Genomic DNA, 21,827 nt, shown 5'->3' with positions numbered 1-21,827 from the left:
TTGTGGATAAATTACTGTAGGCAAGACAACTGTATGGGTAAAAGATGTTCACAGATAATTTCATTTATAACTTCATTTATTTTATATAAATGTATTGCTTAAATATACAAATCCATGGGGATTTTTGCTTCATGTCACGGTTTAAGCCCAGCCGGTAACTCGGAACAGCTGAACCCAGGACACTTCAAAAATAAGATGTGGCAGTTATTTTACTTAGGTTCATGCACTGTATTTGAATACATCTTGATCTGTATTATTTATATACAGCCAGCAACATTTTGTTCAGTAACTTTCCTTTTCCAATGACCATCCGAGACACCTTAAGTATAATAAATATTTTGTTCTAAAAAAAAAGGGGGAAAAAAGCTTTATTTATATAAGAAACTTGGTGCTTTTCTGAAGGTTAATTCAGATGCCATCCGATGATTTCCATGCATAAGAAGGTCCACAACTTACAACCAACAGCTGTTTTAACATTAAAAACTTGGTGCTGTTCTTACAGTTGCTGACAGAATGAAGCTCAGAGTTCTTACTGTGTCCAAATAGAAGTTTTCTGAAACAGCGTCTGCTTCTAAAACACATCAAAATCATCAGCTGGAGAAGGAATACACTCTTCAGCACCCACACTAACAAGTCGTTGATGTAATTTCACATCTTCTTAATGAGATCAGTTTCTTTTCCCAGAAAAGCGGATGCAGTTTCATGGCATATAAATCTTACTGTTGGGAAAGAGGTTTTTGTATTTGCCAAAAGCAGAATTGCCGATTATCACCTTCACCCTGGCTGTGCCATCTTCAGGCATCACTTCTATTTCCTGAACTGTTGCTTCCTTATAGAGCCAACTGTAACAGTAAAAGTGTATTAGCATCTTAAAGGTATAACACACTGCATACAATGTGATCTTTATTTTAGGCCAGTATGTTGCAATCTAGGTAATGTAACAGTTTAAAAGAGAAGTGCTTCACTTCACTTCTAATTTGCTACTTGCTCTTTGGAAATAGGGTGCAGTGTTTTCATAAACCTTTCAGATTTGTATTTTTCTCAGCAATCTGGCTCCAGGACCAGTGGCATGGTCTTTCAGGAAGTATGTTTTATAATACCAACACACAGACCTCGGAAGGACACTTTCAGCAGCAGACTCCACAGTATCTAATGGGGATATTTGTTCTCAATGGGTCAGAAAACTTTGATAATTGTCACTGTAATCCTTAATGCAGATTGATATCAATATTATATGATTTGGAGATTTTAAGACATGCAAGAGGAAGAGTTTCATATTTCTCCAAGTCCTTACAATTAAAAATCATTTACCTTAGCTGAGGTCCCTCTAAGTTGACGTTAACTGTCAGAATCTTTTTCCCTGTTGCTGTCAAAATTTTTTTCTCTATTTCTTCTTTCAGCTCTTCTAAACCTTGTCCATGTAGAGCAGAAATGGTTAACGCGTTTTCTTCAGCGGGTTTATACCTTAAAAATAACAATTGCAGATACGTTTGCCCATGAAGATGAGGTCACGAAAATATTCCAAGCATGGACCATTTAATTGTGTTACTTCATACTGGCACATTCCTACACGTTGTGTCTACACAAGCGATTTATTTTGTAAGTAAAAGATAATTCATTCTTTTAAAGACCATAGTTACATATGTAAAGAATTGAGAAACACTATTAAATGTATTCAGAAGTGTGGGAGCTCGTTTCTAGACTAAGAATTAAAAAGATTTCAGAACATAATAACTGTCTAAGTACACTCAGCATCTTCTGCTTACCTTTCTATCAAATCCACTTTGTTATGAACTTCCACCATTGAATCCAGTAAATGGCTGGGAAGATTCAGGTTCTTCAGAACTGACAGCACAGTTGCTTTCTGGAGGATGGTTTCTGGATGAGTAATATCCCTCACATGAACTATCAGATCCTAGCAAGCATCAATATATAAGACAATTACTTAATAAAATACACCAGTTAGCAGGTTGTAGAAATTTTATACAACAATGTAAACCAAAGCCTGTCAATCAAGCTAGCTACAGAATTCAGATTTCAAATAATAACTGATCAATTTTTTCAAAGCTAAGGCTGTGTAACAACAAAGCTTAAAAAATACTAGGGAAGGAAATGAGTGAGCTCCAAAATGGTTTTAGAGTAATGGCTGAAAAAACTGTTTCAAAATGAGGGAACACCTCCACTTAACTTGTAATTCTGTTTTTACATTCAAAATGCAGAAGATTATCCTCATCCTTAGCTCCTGAGATACTATTATTGCTGCTTCACTTAGAAAGTGTTATACAAAAGTCACCAGTTTCAAGTACATACACAATCATGTTTGCTGTGATACAAACCAACCAAATTCAATATTTGCATTCAGTGTTTCATCATCTGCTCAAGATACTACTTGAAACTTCCAAAAATCAGTAAGAATTAAATTTCATGCCTTTCATTTAACACTTCAAAATAAGAAACAAACAGGATAATTGCAGCCAGGTTTTGAAAGTCCTATTATTACACAGTGAAGTCTAATTCTCAGCAGCATTCCAGCATGTAGTTACCACTGAATTTCATTACCTTTGACAATACAAGCTTTTTGTTTAAATGTCTGTGTATGCAGACTTACACTTTGCTGTAACACAGGAAACTAATGAGAAAATGATTGGAAAAGTGTATTTATGTTTATTACATGCTGCCTGCATCACATCACAATCATGGCCTCATAGTGCTATAGGAAACCTGAAGTTAAAACCAGATCATTCCAGAGGCTTTATTTCATTTTTAACTCTTAAGAAAGCTAACCTCAAATTATTCAGATGCAATGTTTAGGTTTTCAGATATTTAATGAGTAAAGTCTAAGTTATCTGGTTTACGTTAGTGGAGAAGGACACATATACTCCAAATAAACCCTTTCTGAAATCTCTTCATATCTATACATTCTGCATAATTTCAAGTATGAGAAAATGGATTTATGGTGAGATACATCATTATTTTAGGAGCCCACTACTAGTCAGCCACATGCTTCGCTAACAGCAGTATGCCAATTGACTTTTTTGAAGGAGTGAGGATTATCCAAAAGGAAATTAATTTGACTTCTCAATTCTTATAGTCAACTACTTACTGAGTAAACTACTTCTTCTAAGGTAGCTGAAAAGGACTCAACCAGATTATGTGGAAGATCAGTCAGAAATCCAATAGTGTCAACATAAATAACTGCCATACGTGAGGGCAGATAGCCAGCATGGGCTGTAATATCAAGAGTGGCAAACAGCTGATCTCTGGGCTGAATTCCTGCTTCCCCAGTCAAGGCTTTGATCAAAGTAGTTTTTCCTAATTAAAAGAAAAAAGACAAGATTTTGGTGGCTTGTTTCAAGTAAAAACTTAATTTGCAAGGCTCAGGTGAGTTGTATGATGTAACATATTTTTTCAGACCTATTTAATTTAAATCTAGCCTATGCTTCCCTGGAGATGTTCAGGAGTTATCTGGACACAAACCTGAGTAATGTGCTCTAGGTGACCCTGCTTGAGCAGTTAGGTTGGAGATGATCCCTAGTGGTCCCTTCCAACCCCAACCATTCTGTGATTAGTTATCTATATGATGTTAGGAAATCCAAAGACAGTCTTAACTTTTGAAAACTGGAACTGGATTTAAAGCCACAACTATGCTGCAAAACTGCAAGATGATCAAAGACTGAACTGACCTGCAAAGTGACCTACCCACATCCCTCACCTCTCAGACTATCTGAAGAGCACTGCCATGACAGCATTAGGAAACATGCACACTCCTCAGTGCTTCTGTTGTCAAACAATCCAGTATTTACTTGTTAAAACCAACAGTAAACTGAAGCACTAATAATACATAGTTTACTAGGTTTAAGCTTTCATTGCACATTTCCTCACGAACTTATCACTAAAGACATTCATTTAACTCAGTGAATATTTCACAGAATTTAGTCATTAAAGAGCTCAGTATATACCCTGGCTGACGTATTTCAATTATGTGTACAATACCGCAATATATATATATTTGATTCTTCAGTTTTAAAAGTATGGAAGGGGTAATGGGTTCAAACTAAAACAGGGGAAGTTCAGGTTAGATATAAGGAAGAACTTCTTTACTGTGAGGGTGCTGAGGCACTGGAACAGGTTGTCCAAAAAAGTGGTGAATGCTCCATCCCTGGCAGTGTCCAAGGCCAGGTTGGACACAGCCTTGGGTGACACGGTCTAGTGTTAGGCGTGCCTGCCCATGGCAGGGGGGGATGTTGGAATTAGGTAATCATAAGGACCTTTCCAACCCAAACCATTATATGATTCCGTAACATAAAAATTCGTACAAGGTAAGTTTGTTTTTATAAAGATGTCAAATAAGAAAATGAAATGGGTCTTAAGATAATGTAACCTGAAAAAGTATCTAGTCCAAAGACTATTTATGCCTTGTGTATGAAAAACTTCAGCTTGATTTAGATTCTCTTATGATAACATCTCAGAACACTATACACCAATCAATAAAAAGCTACAGTGCTTCTTAAGCATATTTCCACATCAGCTGCCACATCTCCTGAGTTTTCCTCCTGTGCCTCAAGCCTTCACAGTGATCCAAACATCAACATACTTTTCTCTCACTCACTCTGATCAAGTAATAGAGATTCATATAAAGGGACACTAACAGTATAGTCTTCAGCACTATATGTAAAATCTTTTTGGCAAAACAGGTACTAGGCATTTCTCCAAAACATATCTTAAAGACCAAAAAACCCAAAAGAACTAACTACAACAAGCATAATTTGCTTTCCTAACTATACCCTAATTGACACACTCATTACACAGTTTAAAAACTAATTAAAATACGAAGCCTATTCACACTGAAATGAGATTCTTACTAGAGATTCTAAGTAAAAAATAGACAATGTAAGCTCTTTTGTGCTACGGTTTCACGAGTTTTTGCTTACCACAATTAGTATAGCCCATTACTGAGATAATCGGAAACTCGCGTTTTTTGCGTTGAGTTCTAAGTAAAGACCTTTTCCTCCTTAGTTTCTCCAGGGCATTCCTAATTTTAAGTTCTTTTTCTTTCAAGATACGATACTGTGTCTCCATAAATGTTTCACCTGAAATACAGAAATGAATAATTGGCAGAATATTCTACAAGAGAAACAGTAAACCAAGTGATGTGCATTTGAAAATCAGTGAGTGAGTGCTAGGGCATCAGAAGCTATAAATAAACAACTAAAAATATGTATTTTTGCCTAAGATTCAGAGTTACAACTAATTATTAAAATATACACTAAGCACTCTAGAAAAACCATGTGCGCTTATGATAAACCCCTGTGGCAGCAAACAGTATGTCCATGGCCACTTACTGAGCCAGAACAGAGCAAAACTTTATTATTTAAGCTACTTTCCAATACATTTTTTTATGTTCAGTTAATTAGATGCAGAACACAAACAGTTTTTCCTCCTGGCCTCCTCCAAATAAATAAGATGCAATTAATATTGTTCAAAGGCTATGGAGAAAATAAATCCTCTAATTCATGAGAATTTACCTGAGCCCATGATGTATCTTGATCCACCTCTCTGCTGATCTAGCTGAGCCACCTCATTTTTCAGATTGGACCTGGCAGTGGAGTGACAATTAATTAGGAGCAATCTTCTTTAATCAAGCTATCCTAAAATGCCTAACAAATGCAAAGCAGTAGTGATATTCTAATAGCACAAACAAAACCACTAAATGACAGAGCTTTAAATAAAACCTGCTTGTGGTGAGAAGCATGGCAACAGATTTCTCAATGTGGTTTAAAAAAGCATGCAACTCTTTTAGCAAGTTATAATGGCTATTCTGAAATTTCAGAGAGCCAAAGATGGTCCTGATGCATCCATGCAACTCACACCAACTGCCATGTACAAACATGTGTATGCCACATATGACACAAACGGTGTCATTTTTCTTCACAGTCTAGTACTATAAGTTTTGTTACTGTAAAGAAATAGTCACTAAACTATGTGAATATCAGTATGTGATTTGCACAGCTTGAGGTACCTGAGAAGTGGAATTTCAGCCAGTGCTATCTGAAGTTTTGCTTCTTTGGTCCGGGCATTACAACGAAAAATGTGAAGTACAACCGTGTATCTGTCAAAGACTTTCACACCCCAGGCATCTTCTAGTTCTTTCTTTAGCCATGTAAAACAAAATAACCTAGATGTTTTCTGTCCCCCACAGTATCTGTAGATCAATTCCTACATAGCACTACAGTTAGAGTTAGCTGATGGACACTTGACCTTAGAGGATTTCAGGACACTTGAACTTAGAGGATTCCACTTCAATGGAAGGGCAATGATTATGAGCACACAAAGGCAAAATTGGTTGACCATGAAGAAAGGTGTTAAAGAAAGTTTAGAAGGCAGAACTTTATGTCTAGACCTATTGAGAATCCTTCCATTGCCTTCAACAGATTCTGACAATAGCCCTTAACAGCATATCTCAGAATCAAGAATCTCAGTGGTTAAGTCCTTGTAAAAAAATAATTATGAAATGCTGTGATGGGGAAGGATAGGGATAATAGAGGAAAAGGAAAAAAAAATACACCAAAATTAAACAAAGAAATTATAGACAGCAAGGCAGAAAAATTATTTCCTAAGCAGCTTTTCACAAAATACTTAAAAAACCCCAATCAATGAACCAAAACCCAAACAACCCTCCCCACCTTTGTTCTAATTCAGCAAGACACCTGAAGTATGCGAGAGCTCCCCTCTGCTCTAAAATCTAGAATGCTTGTTTCACACATGTTCTCAGGCACTTTCTTGAATTAACTCTATCAAATTGCTCTTAAGTTTCAGATCTGTACAAGAAAAACTTTTTAGCAAATGTAGAACTGTAAGAACACATACTATAAATTAGGGAATAACAACTAGAAAATTGAAATGAAACATTTTCAACTTACATTTTATCAATAAATTGAAGTGCTTAAAATAACTGTTTACTAGAGATATTTACCATCTCTGTTCAGTTTATAATCAGGGAAGGCGTTCAAAACTACTAGCAAAGCATTATGTTTGTTTATGGATTTTGCATGCATTTTACACCCTGTATGATGCTGTATATCCAAAAACCTAAAGAGTATGTATTTCAGTTTGTCTAGGCATTTCAAAGAGCATCTATACTTTGTGCACCAGCTGTTTTATTCCTAGTGTTCAAAAAAGTGAATCATGCTCCTCCCCCCATCCATTTAAAACATGGTTTCTATTTAAGGGTTAGGAATGAAAGTTTCGATATTTGAAACATTTAAATATAAGCTTGCTCTGAATTTACACCTCATATTAAAAATACAGTACAGTGTCCACAGAACTATGGGAAAATAAAAACACTATCCATATAAGTATAAAAACTTCTGCATATAGCTAATCCAAAATGTTGACATTCTTCATAACAAAAGCTAGGCTGTCACCTTCAACTTGGGTAAAAAAGACACTAAGTAACTTTTCCAACATTTTCAGTGGGGCCAGTGGTAAATGCAGGAACAGAGTCTATACCAAATGGCTATTAAGATTGCTGGAAAATTTCATGCACAAGAGTTGGAAATATATAAATATCTATCAGACAAATGTAAAAGGAATTAAGTTTCATTTCAACAAAATTCAGTCCAGGTAGGCACATATATTACCACTTGCAAATTCAGAGTCATAACTGACCCCATTTCTTGTAAAATCAAGAGCTTCCGAACAATAGCGATTTAAAGAAACTTATTTTACACTCTATTTAATTACCTTTGTTAGTGAAGATATTCTTTCCACATTCAAGAAGACAGCTGTCACTTGGGGCAATTTTTTAATCTTTTCTAAAAGATGGATAACCATTGCAAAATACAGTGTTAAATGTCAATTCTCTTTTTAAAATTCACAGAATATAAAACCACTTTGCACAGAACAGAATGCTCATAAAATATTCAAATGGCACCATGTTCTTTGCTCACAGAACAGCTGTAATTGCACTAGTTTAGTACTATGTCAAGAACAGCCACCAGTTTCACTTGTGTCAGTCACATGAATGTAGGGATTAAGTAGACTCACACATTTTCAGTGATCTCAGGTTAATTGTATTCTGTGCTGCTTTTGTAACCTTAAGAAAATTCTTTGATGCTTGTTTGCAAACCTGCATGATGGATGAGCAACATTCTCTCTTCAGCTTTCTTACCTACCTTTAAACAGTTCAACTGCAGAAACCTTCCATTTAGAATGCTGCAGGACTGAAAAATCTCCATCCTTACCTGTTAAAACCTGGAAGTTTCCTTTGCCAAAAATTAATTTCTTGTCAGGATTTTTTGTAGGAATAATTATTTTATCTAAAACTGTCCAGTTCTGAAGGGTATCTACAAGAGCAACAGCTTCAGCAATCTGTAATTCAGCTTTAGGAATACAAAAAAGAAAAAAGAAAAAAAAAAAGATTGTAATACACCATTATATCTTTCAGATTTCCAATAACTATAGCATCTGCATGAACAGAGAAACAGTAAGCTACACTAAAATTCTACAAGGCTATTTATATTAACCTATTGCATAAGGAGCAAAATGTCTTGCCTCTAATCAGAGTAATTTACTTCTACTTTGATGCAATTTTATCACACAAAGCATCTTTCTACCAGTACAAATTATTTCCATGGTTGTTGATCTAGAGGAATTTTTAACTGTATTGTCAGCAAAGAAATTATCAAGCTTTTTGCCTCAACAAGTGAAATAACTAAGTAGCTGGAAAATAAATTCTGGTATTCCAGATGAGCACAAACCTGTGTGATTAATTCCTTTGTGTATTGTGGCAATATTTAAAGAATTACTAATATGGCATATCCTGCTGCTAACTTTACTGCTACTTTTTCATAAAGGACTTACACTGATTTATGACTTGATAAAACCAGCAGATTCCAATCCTGTATTCTGGTTCATCAATCACTTAAAAAAAACCCACATCTACATGGCAAAACACTGTTTTGTGAAATGACAAACACTACATGGGCATATCCTGGTATGTAATAGTTGTCCATGAGCCAGCAATGTGTCCTTGTGACCAAGAAGGCCAGTAGTATCTTGGGGTGCATTAGCAAGAGTATTGCCAGCAGGTTGAGGGAGGTCATCCTCCCCCTCTACTCTGCCGTGGTGAGGCCTCACCTGGTGTACTGTGTCCAGTTCTGGCTCCCCAGCAAAAGAGAGACATGAAGCTCCTGAAGCAAGTCCAGTGAAGTGCTACTATAATTATTAAGGGTCTGGAGCATCTTTCATATGAAGAAAGGCTGAGAGAGCTGGGCCTGTTCATCCTAAAGAGAATGCTCAGGGGGGATATGATCAATGTGCATAAGTATCTGAAAGGAGGGCTTCAAGAGGATGAGGCCAGACTCAATGATGCCAGGCAGTAAGATGAGAGGCAGCGGCATAAACTGAAACAAAGGAAATTCCACCTGAACACGAGGAAAAACTTTACTGTGAGGGTGACTGAGCACTGGAATGAATTGCACAGAGACATTGTTCAGTCTCCTTCCCTAGAGATATTCAAGACCCAATCCTGAGCAGTGTACTCTAGTTGACCTTGTTTGAGCAGGGAGGTTGCGCTAGATGACCTCTGGTGGTCCTTTCCAGCCTCAACCATTCTGTGGTATCAGATCAGAATATCCAGTTTTGATTTCTCCCACTTTTCCTCCTTTCGTAACAGATTTTCCAAATTCCTCTAGATCTCAAAGCCAAATTTATATATTAAGTATGTTACCCTGGTCTAAAAGGTAATACATTTTTAAAGATAACCACAATCCTCTTCCTCCTCATATTGTTAGTGTTGTAAGATGTACAGATTTCCTGCTGCACCTGTGGTGTTTCAACAATCAGTCCAAACCATTTGTTCAGACTTCAGACTCTTCATCTGGAGGGCGTAAATAAATGGAAACGGATCACTGCTATTCTTCTGCATGTCTGGACAGAAAGGTGCCTTCATATTTTATTTAATTTTCAGTTGTAAAACGGGACTGCTTATGTAAATTTTGAAAAGGTTACAACCTTTTCTGCAACATGACAATTTGTTATAATAAGCAGCACTAAAAAAAAACCTAAGAGATTTAGGTTCATCACAAAATTGAAGTACAAGAAGAATCATACATAAACTGTCTATATACAAAAAGCTAACTTATGAGACGCTTAATCCTTTCCATTACAACTTTGTAATCAGAGAAACATTTCCAGGAGTATCAAGTTAATATATCTTAATTGTGCATTATAAATACCTATATATTAGATAGCTACAAGGATGTAGACGCACCCCAGGAAAACCTACTTTCTGCAGGTCTGTGCTGGTTTGCTGAGGATGTTGCTCTAACACACTTCACTTTACAGTTTTGTATTTAGGTAATTTCCATGAATTAAGTGGTCAAGGCCAGGTTGGATGGGGCTTTGAGGAACTTCCCCTAGTGGAAGGTGTCCCTGTCCATGGCAGAGGGGCTGGAACTAGATGATCTCTAAGGTCCCTTCCAACCCAAGCCATATGGTGATGACAAGAGAGTATTCTTGCTTTTCACCCAACTCCTGGGTAAGCCCAAGACTGCAGGACTCCTGCCTGCCTGGCCAGACAGCAAGGCTGAGGCCTGAAGGCTAAGAAGGGTGAAACACTTCTATTTTCTTAAGCAAACTTAAAGCTCTATACACAGAGTCATTCTGCTCTCCAAGGCCCTAAGCTAGGGTGATTCACAAGTCAAAGCACAAATCTGCTAACACTCCCTGACAGCACACTGCCTCGTTACAGGTTATCAGAGACCAGCCACGAAGACCTTTTATCAGAGCTTGTATTTCGATAGCTGTCCCAGACAGCATTTCTATTTTACCACTCCAGTAACGGATCTACTTTACACTGTCACCCACTCCCTACAAGTACTCCTGCGGGCCATAGAGACCTAGAACGGGAGAAAACCGAGAAGCGGCGCGGCTGGCTGGCAGGACACACTGTCGGGTGACCGTCCGAAGCCCCCCCCATACCCCAGCCCCGGCGCGGCCACGCACCAGTGGTGAGCGGCGATTTCTTTGGGCCCCACTTGACCGCTGGGTGCACCACGGCCACGCGCTGCACGCCGGGCTCCACGGCCAGAGGAGAGGGGCCCAACAGCTCCTCCAGCTCAGCCTCATCCTCCTCCTCCTCCTCCTCCTCCTCCTCTTCTTCTTCTTCTTCTTCTTCATCCTCGCCAGCGCTCGCCGCTCCCTTCCACCGCCCTCCGCCGGCCGACCGTGGTGGTTCACTCCTCCCCGGCGGCCGCTGGGGCGCCCGCAGACCAGCGGCGGCGCTGAACGGGCGGGCGGACAGCAGCCCACCATGGCAGCGGGCCGCGCCGAGAGCCGCCGCCACCCGTCGGCAGCGCAGAAGGAGCGACAGCGAGATGCGGCCGGGCCCCATAATTACCCCTCCTCCGGTCAAAACGGCGGCAAGCACCGCTACAAGCTCCTCCTTCCGGCCCTCGCCCCGGCCACTACGGAAGCCTGACGGCACCAACGCACCCCGAATCGGCGGTATCAAGCCACGTGACAGCGGCCCCCGCCTCTGATAGGCCTGGCGCTGCCGAGGGATGGGCCGTGATTGACGCGGGGCCGCAGACGGGGCTCAGGCCGCCGCAGTAAGGGGCGGGAGAGCGGGTAGCGGGTAGCGGGTAGCCACGGGGCGGTGTTGGCGCGCACCCCGGTCTGCGGAGCGCGTCCCCGGTGCAGGTGAGTGACAGGCCCCGCGTTTCACGTCCCGCGTTTCATACTCCTGTGCCGCGACCCGGGGTTGAGGGTCTGGGGCTTCCCGCGCCGAGCCGCCGCCCGTTGCGTCCCGTCACAGCGGCGGTGTTGTTCCTGAGGCAGCCCTGCCTGTGCGGGGTGCGGGCCGCCGGCGTTGCGGGGTCTGCCCGAGGGAGAGGAGGGTTCAGCGGGCCGTATGGCCGTGGGAACTTAAGGCTCTCTCACGGGCGGCGGCTTTGTAGGCGCTGCCGCCTGAGGGCTCCTGAGGTGCCACCTGCGAATTCGCCTGCCTGAAGTAATTTGTTTCTCGGAGTCGCATCCCTTTCTGCGGACTGGTTTTGTGGGGGGCTTTCCGACTTGGTTTTGAGGGAGCTGCCTGCAACTGCTGCAGTGTGTCCAGAAGAGTCGACAAAGATGATCAGAGGGCTGGAGCACTTCTATGAAGAGAGGCTTGAGAGAGCTGGGCTTGTTCAGCCTGGAGAAGAGGCGGCTTTGGAGAGACCTTATAGCAGCCTTCCAGTACCTAACGGGGGCCTACAGGAAAGCTGGAGAGGAACTTTTTACAAGGGCATGTAAGGACAGGACAAGAGAGTAATAACTTTAAACTGAAAGAGGTTACATTTAGATTAGATGTTAGGAAGAAGTCCTTTACTATGAGGGTGGTGAGGCACTGGCACAGGTTGCCCAGAGAAGTTGTGGCTGCCCCATCCCTGGCAGTGTTCAAGGCCAGGCTGCACGGGGCTTTGAGCGACCTGGTCTAGTGGAAGGCGTCCCTGCCTGTGGCAGGAGGGTTGTAACTGGTCCCTTCCAACCCAAACCATTCTGTGGTTCTATGAATTAATTCTTTTTTTTTTTTTTTTTCTCTTTTCTTGACAGTTTTTGGCTGCTGTTTCACCTGCAAGAAGTAGAGCCTCGATAAGTTTTTAGTGCTACTGATCTTGGTGAATTGCCTCAAAAGAAGTGCTGCTCTTGTTAGCTTGATGCCTGTACTGCAGAAATAATGTAGCAGAAATGATAGCCGAGCCCAACACAGCCAATAACCTTCCCAGCCAAAAGTAAGACCTGTCACAGGTTGCCTGTAGAATTTATTGGTAAATTAAGGTGCTGTCCCTTGAATTTGTGCCCCACAGATACTGGGCAGTCTACCATGTGTCGTTTTGGTGGGAGGGGGGAAAAGCAGGGATTTGCTATGCGCTATGTCTTGTTACTAATTTCTCCACTTTATTCCCTTTTATATATTGTTTAGCGTCTTAATATAGTGCTATATGCAGCGACCTTGGCCTTACAAGCTTTTCTGTGCCTTATTCTGTGCACCCCTGTGGCAGGGGGTTTGGAACTAGGTGGTCTTTAAGGTCCCTTCCAACCCAAACCATTCTGTGATTCTGTGATTATTCACCAAGTGGAAATAAACCTACTTTGAGCTAAAAAAAAAAAAAAAAAAGGGCAGATTGATAGTCAACGTGTTCAGCTGTGGATTTGGGGATACTGAGCAGGAAGACTGCTAAGTAATCTGTTGGCATTGAAAAGGGAACTGCTTCTCTTATTTTTTTCTGGTTTTATTAGGATATGTCATGTCTTCTTCCTTTCATAATGTATTTCTTCAGTCATCAGTTGAGGTGATCTATAAACCGAATGTATTCATATCATTGTCTGCAAAGTGGTATTTAGAAGTTCTACTAGAGCAGGTACAAATAGATAAAAGGTAAAACTAAAGCATTTGGGCATATCTTGTCTAGTTTCAAAAGGCGAAGCTGATTAGAAGTCCAGTGCTGCATGCATTCGTTGCAGCTGGTCTTTGCTGATCCTGCCACCTTCTGAGAACATTCGCTCTAGGTCTTTTGCTTCATTAAGCTCTAGCAAAGGCTGAGAGGTGTATTCCTCATAGTCCATAATAACAATTAATATAGCTTCCCATATGTCCTTTCCGGGATGTTTCATCTGAAGCCAGCCTCTTACTTGTGGAAGTGTCAGAAGAGCACCTGACAATTGCTTAGCCGAGTTTCTTATGTTGCTTCTAAAAGATGAAACAGCTGTATTGAAATTTCTAATTCTAGAAGCCTATGTCGGATTCTTCCAGTAACATAGGTTAATTGTTCCTTTTATGCAGCTAAAGCAATGTTATCTTTGTTAAATAGGTAGCTTTCTTTTTAAGGGTGAGTCACTAAATCTGCTTCAAATGTTTATTAAAATGAGAAAACTGCATTCAGAAATTCTTGGAAAAGTATTGTGTTTGAGGACTAGATGAAGGACTTCGCCTCCTTCCAACTTGAAGTGTTTTTATCTCATCAACAGTACTTCCAGTGCTAGTGAAAGGACTATATTGTGGCAGGCATATGAGGTCAAAATGAGTCAGAGCCATACAGGGTATAAAAGCGAAAATCAGGATGAGATAGGAATGGAATTCTGCCTGTACTTTCCTACTGACTGCTGATGGAAACAAAGTAAGTAGCAGAGAACCGTTTCTTAGCAGCACAGGGCAGTGAATTTAGTTATGCAAAAATGCACAGTATGGTATAGACTAGCAGAGGAGAGTAAAAAACCCACTAGTTCAAAATTTGTCAAACCTACAGTTGCACTGCTATAGTTGAAAAGATGTTAAATAGAGATATGTGTAAGAACTGCTGTGGAATTGATCATGTCATCCTCAACTAGGTAGTGGTTCCTACTTTGCTCAAGAAGGTCAGAGAACATCTTAATTCTTTTAACAGTTTCTTCAACAGAAACTTAGTTGTGCAAATAAACACTCAACCAAAACATCTCTGTTGATTTCTAAGTGGTTTCATGAAGTTTGGTTTCTAGGCTCTGGTCTAGTTCCTGCAAATTCTTAAGTACCTGCCTTATGAATAGTCTTACTGGAAACACCAGTATTAAAAGGGAAAAAAGAGAAAGGAGAAACATGAGTGTTAATAATGCCTGTATTTTAAAAATTTCGACTTCTGTGTAGGTTGTCTGTTGTAGCATGGTTCTTCCTATGGCATTGCTATGTGCTGTGGTGCACTGTTAACCAAAGCAGTTCAGAAAAATAAATGGCTTTTTAATATTAGTATTTAGTGCTTTTTACATTTGTTGACTGTTTAAGACAGATGCCTTAGTGCATGTGTGAAAGTTACTCTTAACTGGTTTCATCACAGAGATGTTGCTTTACTTGGAGTTGTTAGCCCAATGTGAGGAAGCTGTAAATCATCTGCCTTCTTATTCTTGCAGGCTTTGCTGAGCTCTGGTAAGCATGCTCTTCCATATATCAGGCATTCCCTTACTATATGGAGCCCCTTTTGGTACAGGTACATTTTGCCTGGCATAAGCTGACTAAATAGCATGGGCAAGTAGATACCGTCTGTAGCGCCATCCTTCAAGATGTTATTGGGGAAAAGACACATGAGTTAAAACTTCAGAGAAGTATATTCTAGACAGATACTAAAAGTGGTGCATGATTAGACAAGTACTTCACTGAACTGTCCTGCAAGGTGATGATTTTTTAGTTATTTGTTTTAATTCATCTTGGAATCAAATATAATTGCTGTAATCAAATACAAGGCATTTATTTTTATGATGGGGTCGAGCAAGTTGCTAAATAGAGCATGCAAACAAATCAGGAAAAGTTTTTGAGAGTGTTGAGTGTTACATTTAGGTTTAATGCAGCAACAGGTAACACATGTTATCATGATGTTGGCTGGCATCAGACTTGTAGTTCTAGTGAAATGGTGCGAGTCAGAACAAGTTAGTCCAGCCCCATAATGTTGCATACTGCTTTGAAATCAAGAGTGGAAGGATTTAACTACATAGGATAAGTAGCTCCTTGATGAACATGTTTGGGTTCTTTTTGTTAATTTGTGGTCTGTAGAAGGATCTGGGAAGAGCTAACTGGCGTCAGAAAAGCAGTACATGTTGCTGTCTCTTGCTGCTTGCTCTTTTCAACTAGGAAGTCTCTGGTGGTGCTTAAGACACTTAATCTCTGTGACTTGCAGTTGCAAATCAAAGAAAACATTTGAAAACTTTTGCAAACTTGCTTATAGCATGCTGACTCACTTGTGAACTATATAGCTCATCCCTCTCTTTTCTATAACAATGAGTATTGGTAGGATGAACTGATGTTATGATTGGTTCTCCCCGAATTTGTTTCTTGGCTTCCATCTGTCAAACACTGAGTCATATTTTGAACTTCTCTATAACAACATTAATTGAATTTAACTTTCATGGGACTTTTCTCTGTAGGGAAGTTAAGCATTTGCATCACTGTATTTAGAAAGTTGATGTATTCTTAGAGTTTTGTATTTATATAGAATTTTATAGGATTCTTTGGAAACCTAATTCTACATTGCTTACGGTAAAGTGCGACAATAGAGTAAGGAGATTTGTTAACTAGGAACTTCTGTCTGCTCGCACTAATAAAATAACACCAGGACCTTGGTCCTGCAGTTGATGCTATTCAGCCTCAGGATTTGCTTTACAGAGGCAATGTCTGACTGAAACAGTCTTGGGAAGACAGCAGCAGTGGTTATCTGGCACTGATAAACCTAGCTGGAGTTGAGCTGGTTTTACCTCCATAGCACAGTTAATTCTCCGTCTGGGTTAGCCAACAGTAGATATTGGAGAGTTAACTGTATCTTACAGTGTAATACACTGTTTTATAATTTGTAAAGTGATCATTTGTGTTAGCACACTTTCTTGTTGCAGCAGTATCAGCAAAATGAAAATAACTGTACAGTCTCATATTTACTCTTTTTTTGTGCCTTATAGTATGAGTCAACTGGCTTCATGTCCTGGCCACCATAGTTTAAAAGGAGGCCATAGCAGCCAGCTACCAGTACTGGACCTGCTGCACAAGTGGGATCCAGCTCATCTGTTCAAACGTGACCTTTGGCAAAGCCTATTGTTAGCACTGAGAATGATGAAAAGTGGCATGATTTCATTGCAGATAAATGTATGGCTTCAGATCTCCCAGAAGGTGCATCTTTATTTTCCTCCATCATACTAGGCAATGACCTTCAAATGAAATTTCTTGTCTTTTTTCTTCAGCATGTTTTATAGACAAGGTAAAACAGTTTCTTCCTCTTGTTTTCAAATTGCAGACCCATCAAATGTTATTACTTTCTTTTGTTTAGAGCACCCACAAAGTGAATGCATACTCATGTTATTGTTTCATAGTGCAAAGCTCTTCAGTCAGCAAAGGCTGGCTTAAGTCAACATCAGCATTCTGTTTCATTTACTTGCTTTCTACTTTCTTGATATCTTTGATAGTTTTGCTAGTTTTCTGTGTATCTTGCAGGAAAACAAATAGTTTGAAAAACGCCCCAAATTTCTGTTGTACTTTTAAAGTCAGCTGTTTGGTTTCTAGTAACAAAATGACATAATTTCCAAACAAGTAACTAAAAACATTTAAATACCTATATACGCTCATAATTTCTTCTGTTGTTTGTATTGAAGCATAGTTTTGTGTTCTCACTGCTAACCTCTTCAATGTATCCATTACACTTCAGAGAGAATGCTGTCCATGATGAGACTGTGCCTGAGTCTGCTGTGCAGAATGGCAGCTGTGTAAGAAATGGCAACCTGAAAACACCAGTAAGTTGATTTTTAAAATAAAAGAAACCCCCATGTTTATTAAATAGGAATTTATTTTTTGTCTCATTCAGTTGTTACAAAATTGAGTATTACATAAACCAATCATAATATGTTGTGGTTTAAGCCCAGCCGGTAACTCGGAACCATGCAGCCACTAACTCACTCATCCCTGTTCTTCCCTCCCCCCATGCTCTCAGAGGAATGGGAAGGAGAATTGAAGGAATGTAAATCCCACAGGTTGAGATAAGAACAGTCCAATAACTAAGGTGTAATAGAAAACTAGTACTACTAGCATCAATAATAATAATAATGATGGGGAAATAAGAAGGGGAGTGAATATGAAACTGAAAGGGGAAAAGGAAGAGAAAATAATAAACCACAAGAAATACAATTGCTCACCACCTGCTGACTGATACCCAGCCAAACCCGAGCACTGATCTGGGCCTGCTGGCTAACTCCCACCATTTCATATACTGGGCATGATGTGCTGTGGTATGGAATACCCCTTTGGCTAGTTTGGGTCAGGTCTCTGCTTCCGCCCGGCTTCTTTTGTCCCTTCTCACTGGCAGCTCATGAGACTGAAAAGTCCTTGATCAGGGTAAGTGCTGCTTACCAACAACTGAAAACATAGGTGTGTTATCAGCATTTTTCTCAGACTAAAGCCAAAACACAGCACTTCACCCGCTACTAAGAAGGAGAAAAATAACTTACAGCTGAACCCAGAACATGCATCTGCATGCAAACTAGTCACTGGATGCAGCTTGACCCCAAATTTTATTTGGCATCAGAGAATCAGTGCTGGCTTTTAAACAGTCCGTTCATTTCAGTGAGCGTTCTTCCTTAGCTGTGTATTGTGTAGCTGATGTTAATTTGAAGGTTCTGTGTTTGCCCTGTGAGTGAAAAGATGTAGAAGAGTTTCTGTGCTTGCTGTCTATTCTGCAGAAACTACAGCTGCCACTGAAAAAATGCCTTCTGGATAGTACACAACTGGTCAGAAGCTTCTTTCCTGTTATACATTCCTATGATTATGACTCATTGTTGAGATAAAATTCAAACTGGTAAACCCTTTCTTTCATTCCCTTCCAGTATGGTCATGTTTGATAAGACTTTATTTGTGTCCTTGAAGCTTAAAAGTTAGCACCCTGGGGAAATCATTACAATGAGAGTAAAATAAATTTAGGGGATAATTTATGCATTGGCTCTTACGTGTTGTGTTTTCTCACATCTTTTTTACTTGACTCATTTCAGAGAGAGAAGCGGAAGGTCCGACAGCAGTGTGAGAACATAAGGAGAAGTTCTGCCAGTAGCAAAAGAGTGAGCCGGCTGCAGAATGGCCAAGTGGTTGAGGCGGTTACGTTGTTTGAAGTGGTTAGCATGGGGAAGCAGGCCATGCAGGTATTTCTGGTTCTGAATTCTGAGAGGAGTTGGTGGAGGGAAGATAGATAGATAGATAGATAGATAGATAGATAGATAGATAGATAAAGGGCTCATTTCAGTTATACCCTGGAGCACTGAAATTTTGGTATGTTTCAGCACAGGTAGGGAAGAAATATGTTTGACTGGAAAACCTTTATGAGCATGGCTGTTGAAAAGAATGCATCTTCAAGAAATCAGCAAAGAAGTAGCTGTCAGATATTTAAAAAGGGGAAGGAAACATACACCTAAGCCAGTGTTCCTAAAGCAATATCTGAACACACTGAAATATAATTATTCTAAAAATACTGAAAAGGTTCATCAGTAGAAAGTTTTGCTTGATCAGGATTCTGAAAATCAGACCCTTTTTTCCTCTCCCCCCGGGAGGTTGCCTTTTGTTTTTTGTTTTTTGTTTTTTCACCTCCATTCCAATACAGTTTGACAGCATTTTGCAAAATAGTCAGGTTCCCCCTGCCTCTGTGTAGTTAAAAACTTTCTTCAGTGTGAGAAAGCCCACCTCCCCATACTCTGTGAGCATATATTATGTTTGTCTATATGTATGAAGGATTAAAACCTGGAGCCCAAATATTCTTATACAGGGTTATCACAGTATCACAGTATGTTAGAGATTGGAAGGGACCTCAAAAGATCATCTAGTCCAATCCCCCTGCCGGAGCAGGAACGCCTAGATAAGGTTACACAGGAACATGTCCAGGCGGGTTTTGAATGTCTCCAAAGAAGGAGATTCCACAACCTCCCTGGGCAGCCTGTTCCAGTGTTCCATCACCCTCACTGAGAAGAAGTTTCTTCTCAAGTTTAAGTGGAACCTCTTGTGTTCCAGTTTGTACCCATTTCCCCTTGTCCTATCATTGTTTGCCACTGAGGAGAGCCTGGCTCCATCCTCGTGACACTCCCCCTTTATATATTTATATACACTAATAAGGTCACCCCTCAATCTCCTCTTCTCCAAACTATAGAGACCCAGCTCCCTCAGTCTTTCCTCATAAGGGAGATGCTCCACTCCCTTAATCATCATCATGTCTCTATTATGTAGTGTCTGTAAGCAAAATGCATGTGTGCACACCTGAAAAGTACATTTATATTTTGGATGCAAGACCTCAGTTTTTCAAGATGTTTGTGTGGATGGATGTTTGCCATGCTATAGCTGAGTTAACTTCAGTAGAGCTCCTTGAAGAGCTCAGCTTTTGCTGTGCAAATCATGATGTGAAGGGCTTGGAAAGGCAACAGCTGAAGTCTGCTGCTGCTAGAATTCATTAGACCTGTGTGGCACTAGAAGTTGGTTGAAGCCTGGATAGCTTGCCCCAGCGGGCCTGTGTCACATACAGGCTGTACTGCCCTAGAAATGAAATTTGGAGTTGGTTTTTAGCTTCAGTGTGGTATGTGAACTGTTTCAGGCTACTGCAGAAATTGGGTGCTGAAGAAAACTCCCAGGAACAGTTGCTAATATTAATTAGTAGATTGTGCAGAGGTTAAACATGTTGTGAGGTGTTTAATTTTTTATTTTTAAGTGAAACTGTTACCTGAGTGCTGGCAAGAAGTCAGGAGGATGATGTTTTGGTTGTTTTATATTAAATTAATTGAAACTGTGGCTATTTTCCCTATTAACAAGAAGCAAAGCATCTGTGAATGGCAACATTGCCGAGAGCAGAACTTGTGAATGAGCAGTTCAAGACTTCATTTTGTCCCAGAAAGAGTCTTTTTTCATGTGCTATTAGAAACAGAACAAAATGATGTGGAGTTTATTCTTGTTTTTATAATTGAATGTAGACAGAACAATGTTAGTTTGTGTCCTTGTCATGGATGTCCTCAGTGGAGTCCAGCATGCTATGTTCAGCTCCTGACTAACGAGTTTCTTTAATCTTTTCTAGTCGGTAGTAGATGACTGGGTTGAAGCTTATAAACAAGACAGGAATGTGGCACTTCTAGATCTGATCAACTTCTTCATTCAGTGTTCGGGCTGTCAAGGTAATTTACCCTCTTAGTATCCCTTTCGATTGTGAGTGAGAGTAGTCTGAAGTATGCTTTCTAAAATGGAAAATCATTTATAATCTGTACTGTTTGTTAAGATGGACTCCAGATGGGAAGGCCTAATACTAAAGAATATTACTGGTTAAATTCTTTGACTGTGTTTACAGCGTACCAGCTCTCAGAGTTACATTTAAACATAGTTTGCAAGGTCAAGTTTCTGAAACGGCATGCCACATTGCTTTGCAGAATCCCCATATAGGGAAGACGGTTGTGATGACTGTACTAATTGAAATCCAGTGTTTTAAAACATAAAATTTCAGTTGCCATTTGTTTCATAACTTCCTAGTATCTTTTGTTTGGCTAGTATCTTTTTTTGAATATAAACAACTAGGAAATTAAGCTCCCTACTTTGGTGGCTGGAAAAGGAATCTCTTCCCTCAACCCTCTTGTGGTTACTTTTACAAGAGACCTATGATGCTGTCTATTTCATAACAAACATTGAGACTGTCTGGGGACTGTCTGCTAGTGAAATGCTTCAGGATGGCAAGAAAGAGTTTTAAGAAGACTGTTAGCTTGAACTTTTGAGTGTATTTAAGCAGCTAGGCCTATGAGAAATCTGGAGAAGGACTCTTTACAGTGTTGTGTCGTGACAGGACAAGGGGGAATGGCTTTAAACTGAAAGAAAGTACATTTAGATTAGGTATTAGGAAGAAATTCTTCACTGTGAGGGTGGTGAGGCACTGGCACAGATTGCCCAGAGAAGCTGTGGCTGCCCACATCCCTGGCAGTGTTCAAGGCCAGGCTGAGTAGGGCTTTGAGCAACCTGGTCTAGTGGAAGGTGTGCCTGCCTCTGGCAGGAGGGTTGTAACTGGATGATCTTCAAGGTCCCTTCCAACCCAAACCATTCTATGACACTATGATTTTACACTTCACTTTTTTTTTTTTTTCTGGTCTTTTGCTTTCTCTTAGGGGAAGTGTTTTGGTGCCCTTGACTAGCAGTGGGCAAAATGTTAGTAAATTCTTGAAGCAAATGAATGGCCAGAGAAAACACCCATGCCAGACCCCACAGGGCAGAATTCCTAATGTGAATTTCAGTTTTGGTTCATGAGTATTTTCTACTATAAATGAATTTATGTGTCTTTCTG

At 40.0% G+C, this 21,827-nt stretch overlaps 2 protein-coding genes across 7 annotated transcripts in view; one reads left to right on the top strand and one right to left on the bottom strand.

Moving 5' to 3' along the window:
- Positions 1-75: 75 nt before the first annotated feature.
- GTPBP6 (GTP binding protein 6 (putative)) lies at positions 76-11,499 on the bottom strand. Its single transcript, XM_061377682.1, has 10 exons — positions 11,008-11,499; positions 8,244-8,381; positions 7,744-7,814; positions 6,020-6,150; positions 5,526-5,596; positions 4,932-5,090; positions 3,104-3,312; positions 1,767-1,915; positions 1,312-1,464; positions 76-842 (listed from the first exon to the last, which is right to left on the bottom strand). Exons 1-10 carry the CDS (start codon positions 11,393-11,395, stop codon positions 701-703), a joined length of 1,611 nt encoding a protein of 536 aa, XP_061233666.1. The 5' UTR covers positions 11,396-11,499; the 3' UTR covers positions 76-700.
- A 1,098-nt stretch (positions 11,500-12,597) lies between these two features.
- LOC133225376 (cohesin subunit SA-2-like) overlaps positions 12,598-21,827 on the top strand; it is a 57,814-nt gene continuing 48,584 nt past the window's right edge. For 3 of the 6 annotated variants that reach the window (XR_009729129.1, XM_061377678.1, XM_061377676.1), the window contains exons 1-4: positions 12,598-12,773; positions 17,196-17,280; positions 18,529-18,675; positions 20,583-20,679. Coding sequence is in view for 5 of the 6 variants with exons in the window: in XM_061377678.1 (XP_061233662.1) it covers positions 12,730-12,773; positions 17,196-17,280; positions 18,529-18,675; positions 20,583-20,679 (373 nt within the window). In the remaining variant the exon portion in view is untranslated. Of the gene's footprint in view, positions 12,774-16,455; positions 16,664-16,733; positions 16,752-17,195; positions 17,281-18,222; positions 18,339-18,528; positions 18,676-20,582; positions 20,680-21,827 lie in introns of those variants that run through there. The other 3 variants (XM_061377677.1, XM_061377680.1, XM_061377681.1) reach the window with 3 other exon arrangements.

Source organism: Neopsephotus bourkii, unplaced genomic scaffold (assembly GCF_033783945.1).
Source record: "Neopsephotus bourkii isolate Nb327-2 ecotype Australia unplaced genomic scaffold, CSIRO-AGI_Nbou_v1 NB_1760, whole genome shotgun sequence".
Classification (NCBI taxonomy): domain Eukaryota; kingdom Metazoa; phylum Chordata; class Aves; order Psittaciformes; family Psittacidae; genus Neopsephotus; species Neopsephotus bourkii.
This window is presented reverse-complemented; position numbering and strand designations above follow the sequence as displayed.

What these genes read in the sequence shown, in the direction of transcription:
- GTPBP6 (XM_061377682.1), bottom strand. Translation starts at nt 11,395, where the DNA reads ATGGGGCCCGGCCGCATCTCGCTGTCGCTCCTTCTGCGCTGCCGACGG. An exon ending in GCTGAAATTCCACTTCTCAG is followed by an intron (nt 5,597 to 6,019) that starts GTACCTCAAGCT and finishes CTCCACTGCCAG; the next exon opens with GTCCAATCTGAAAAATGAGG. An exon ending in AAGATACATCATGGGCTCAG is followed by an intron (nt 5,091 to 5,525) that starts GTAAATTCTCAT and finishes TCTGTATTTCAG; the next exon opens with GTGAAACATTTATGGAGACA.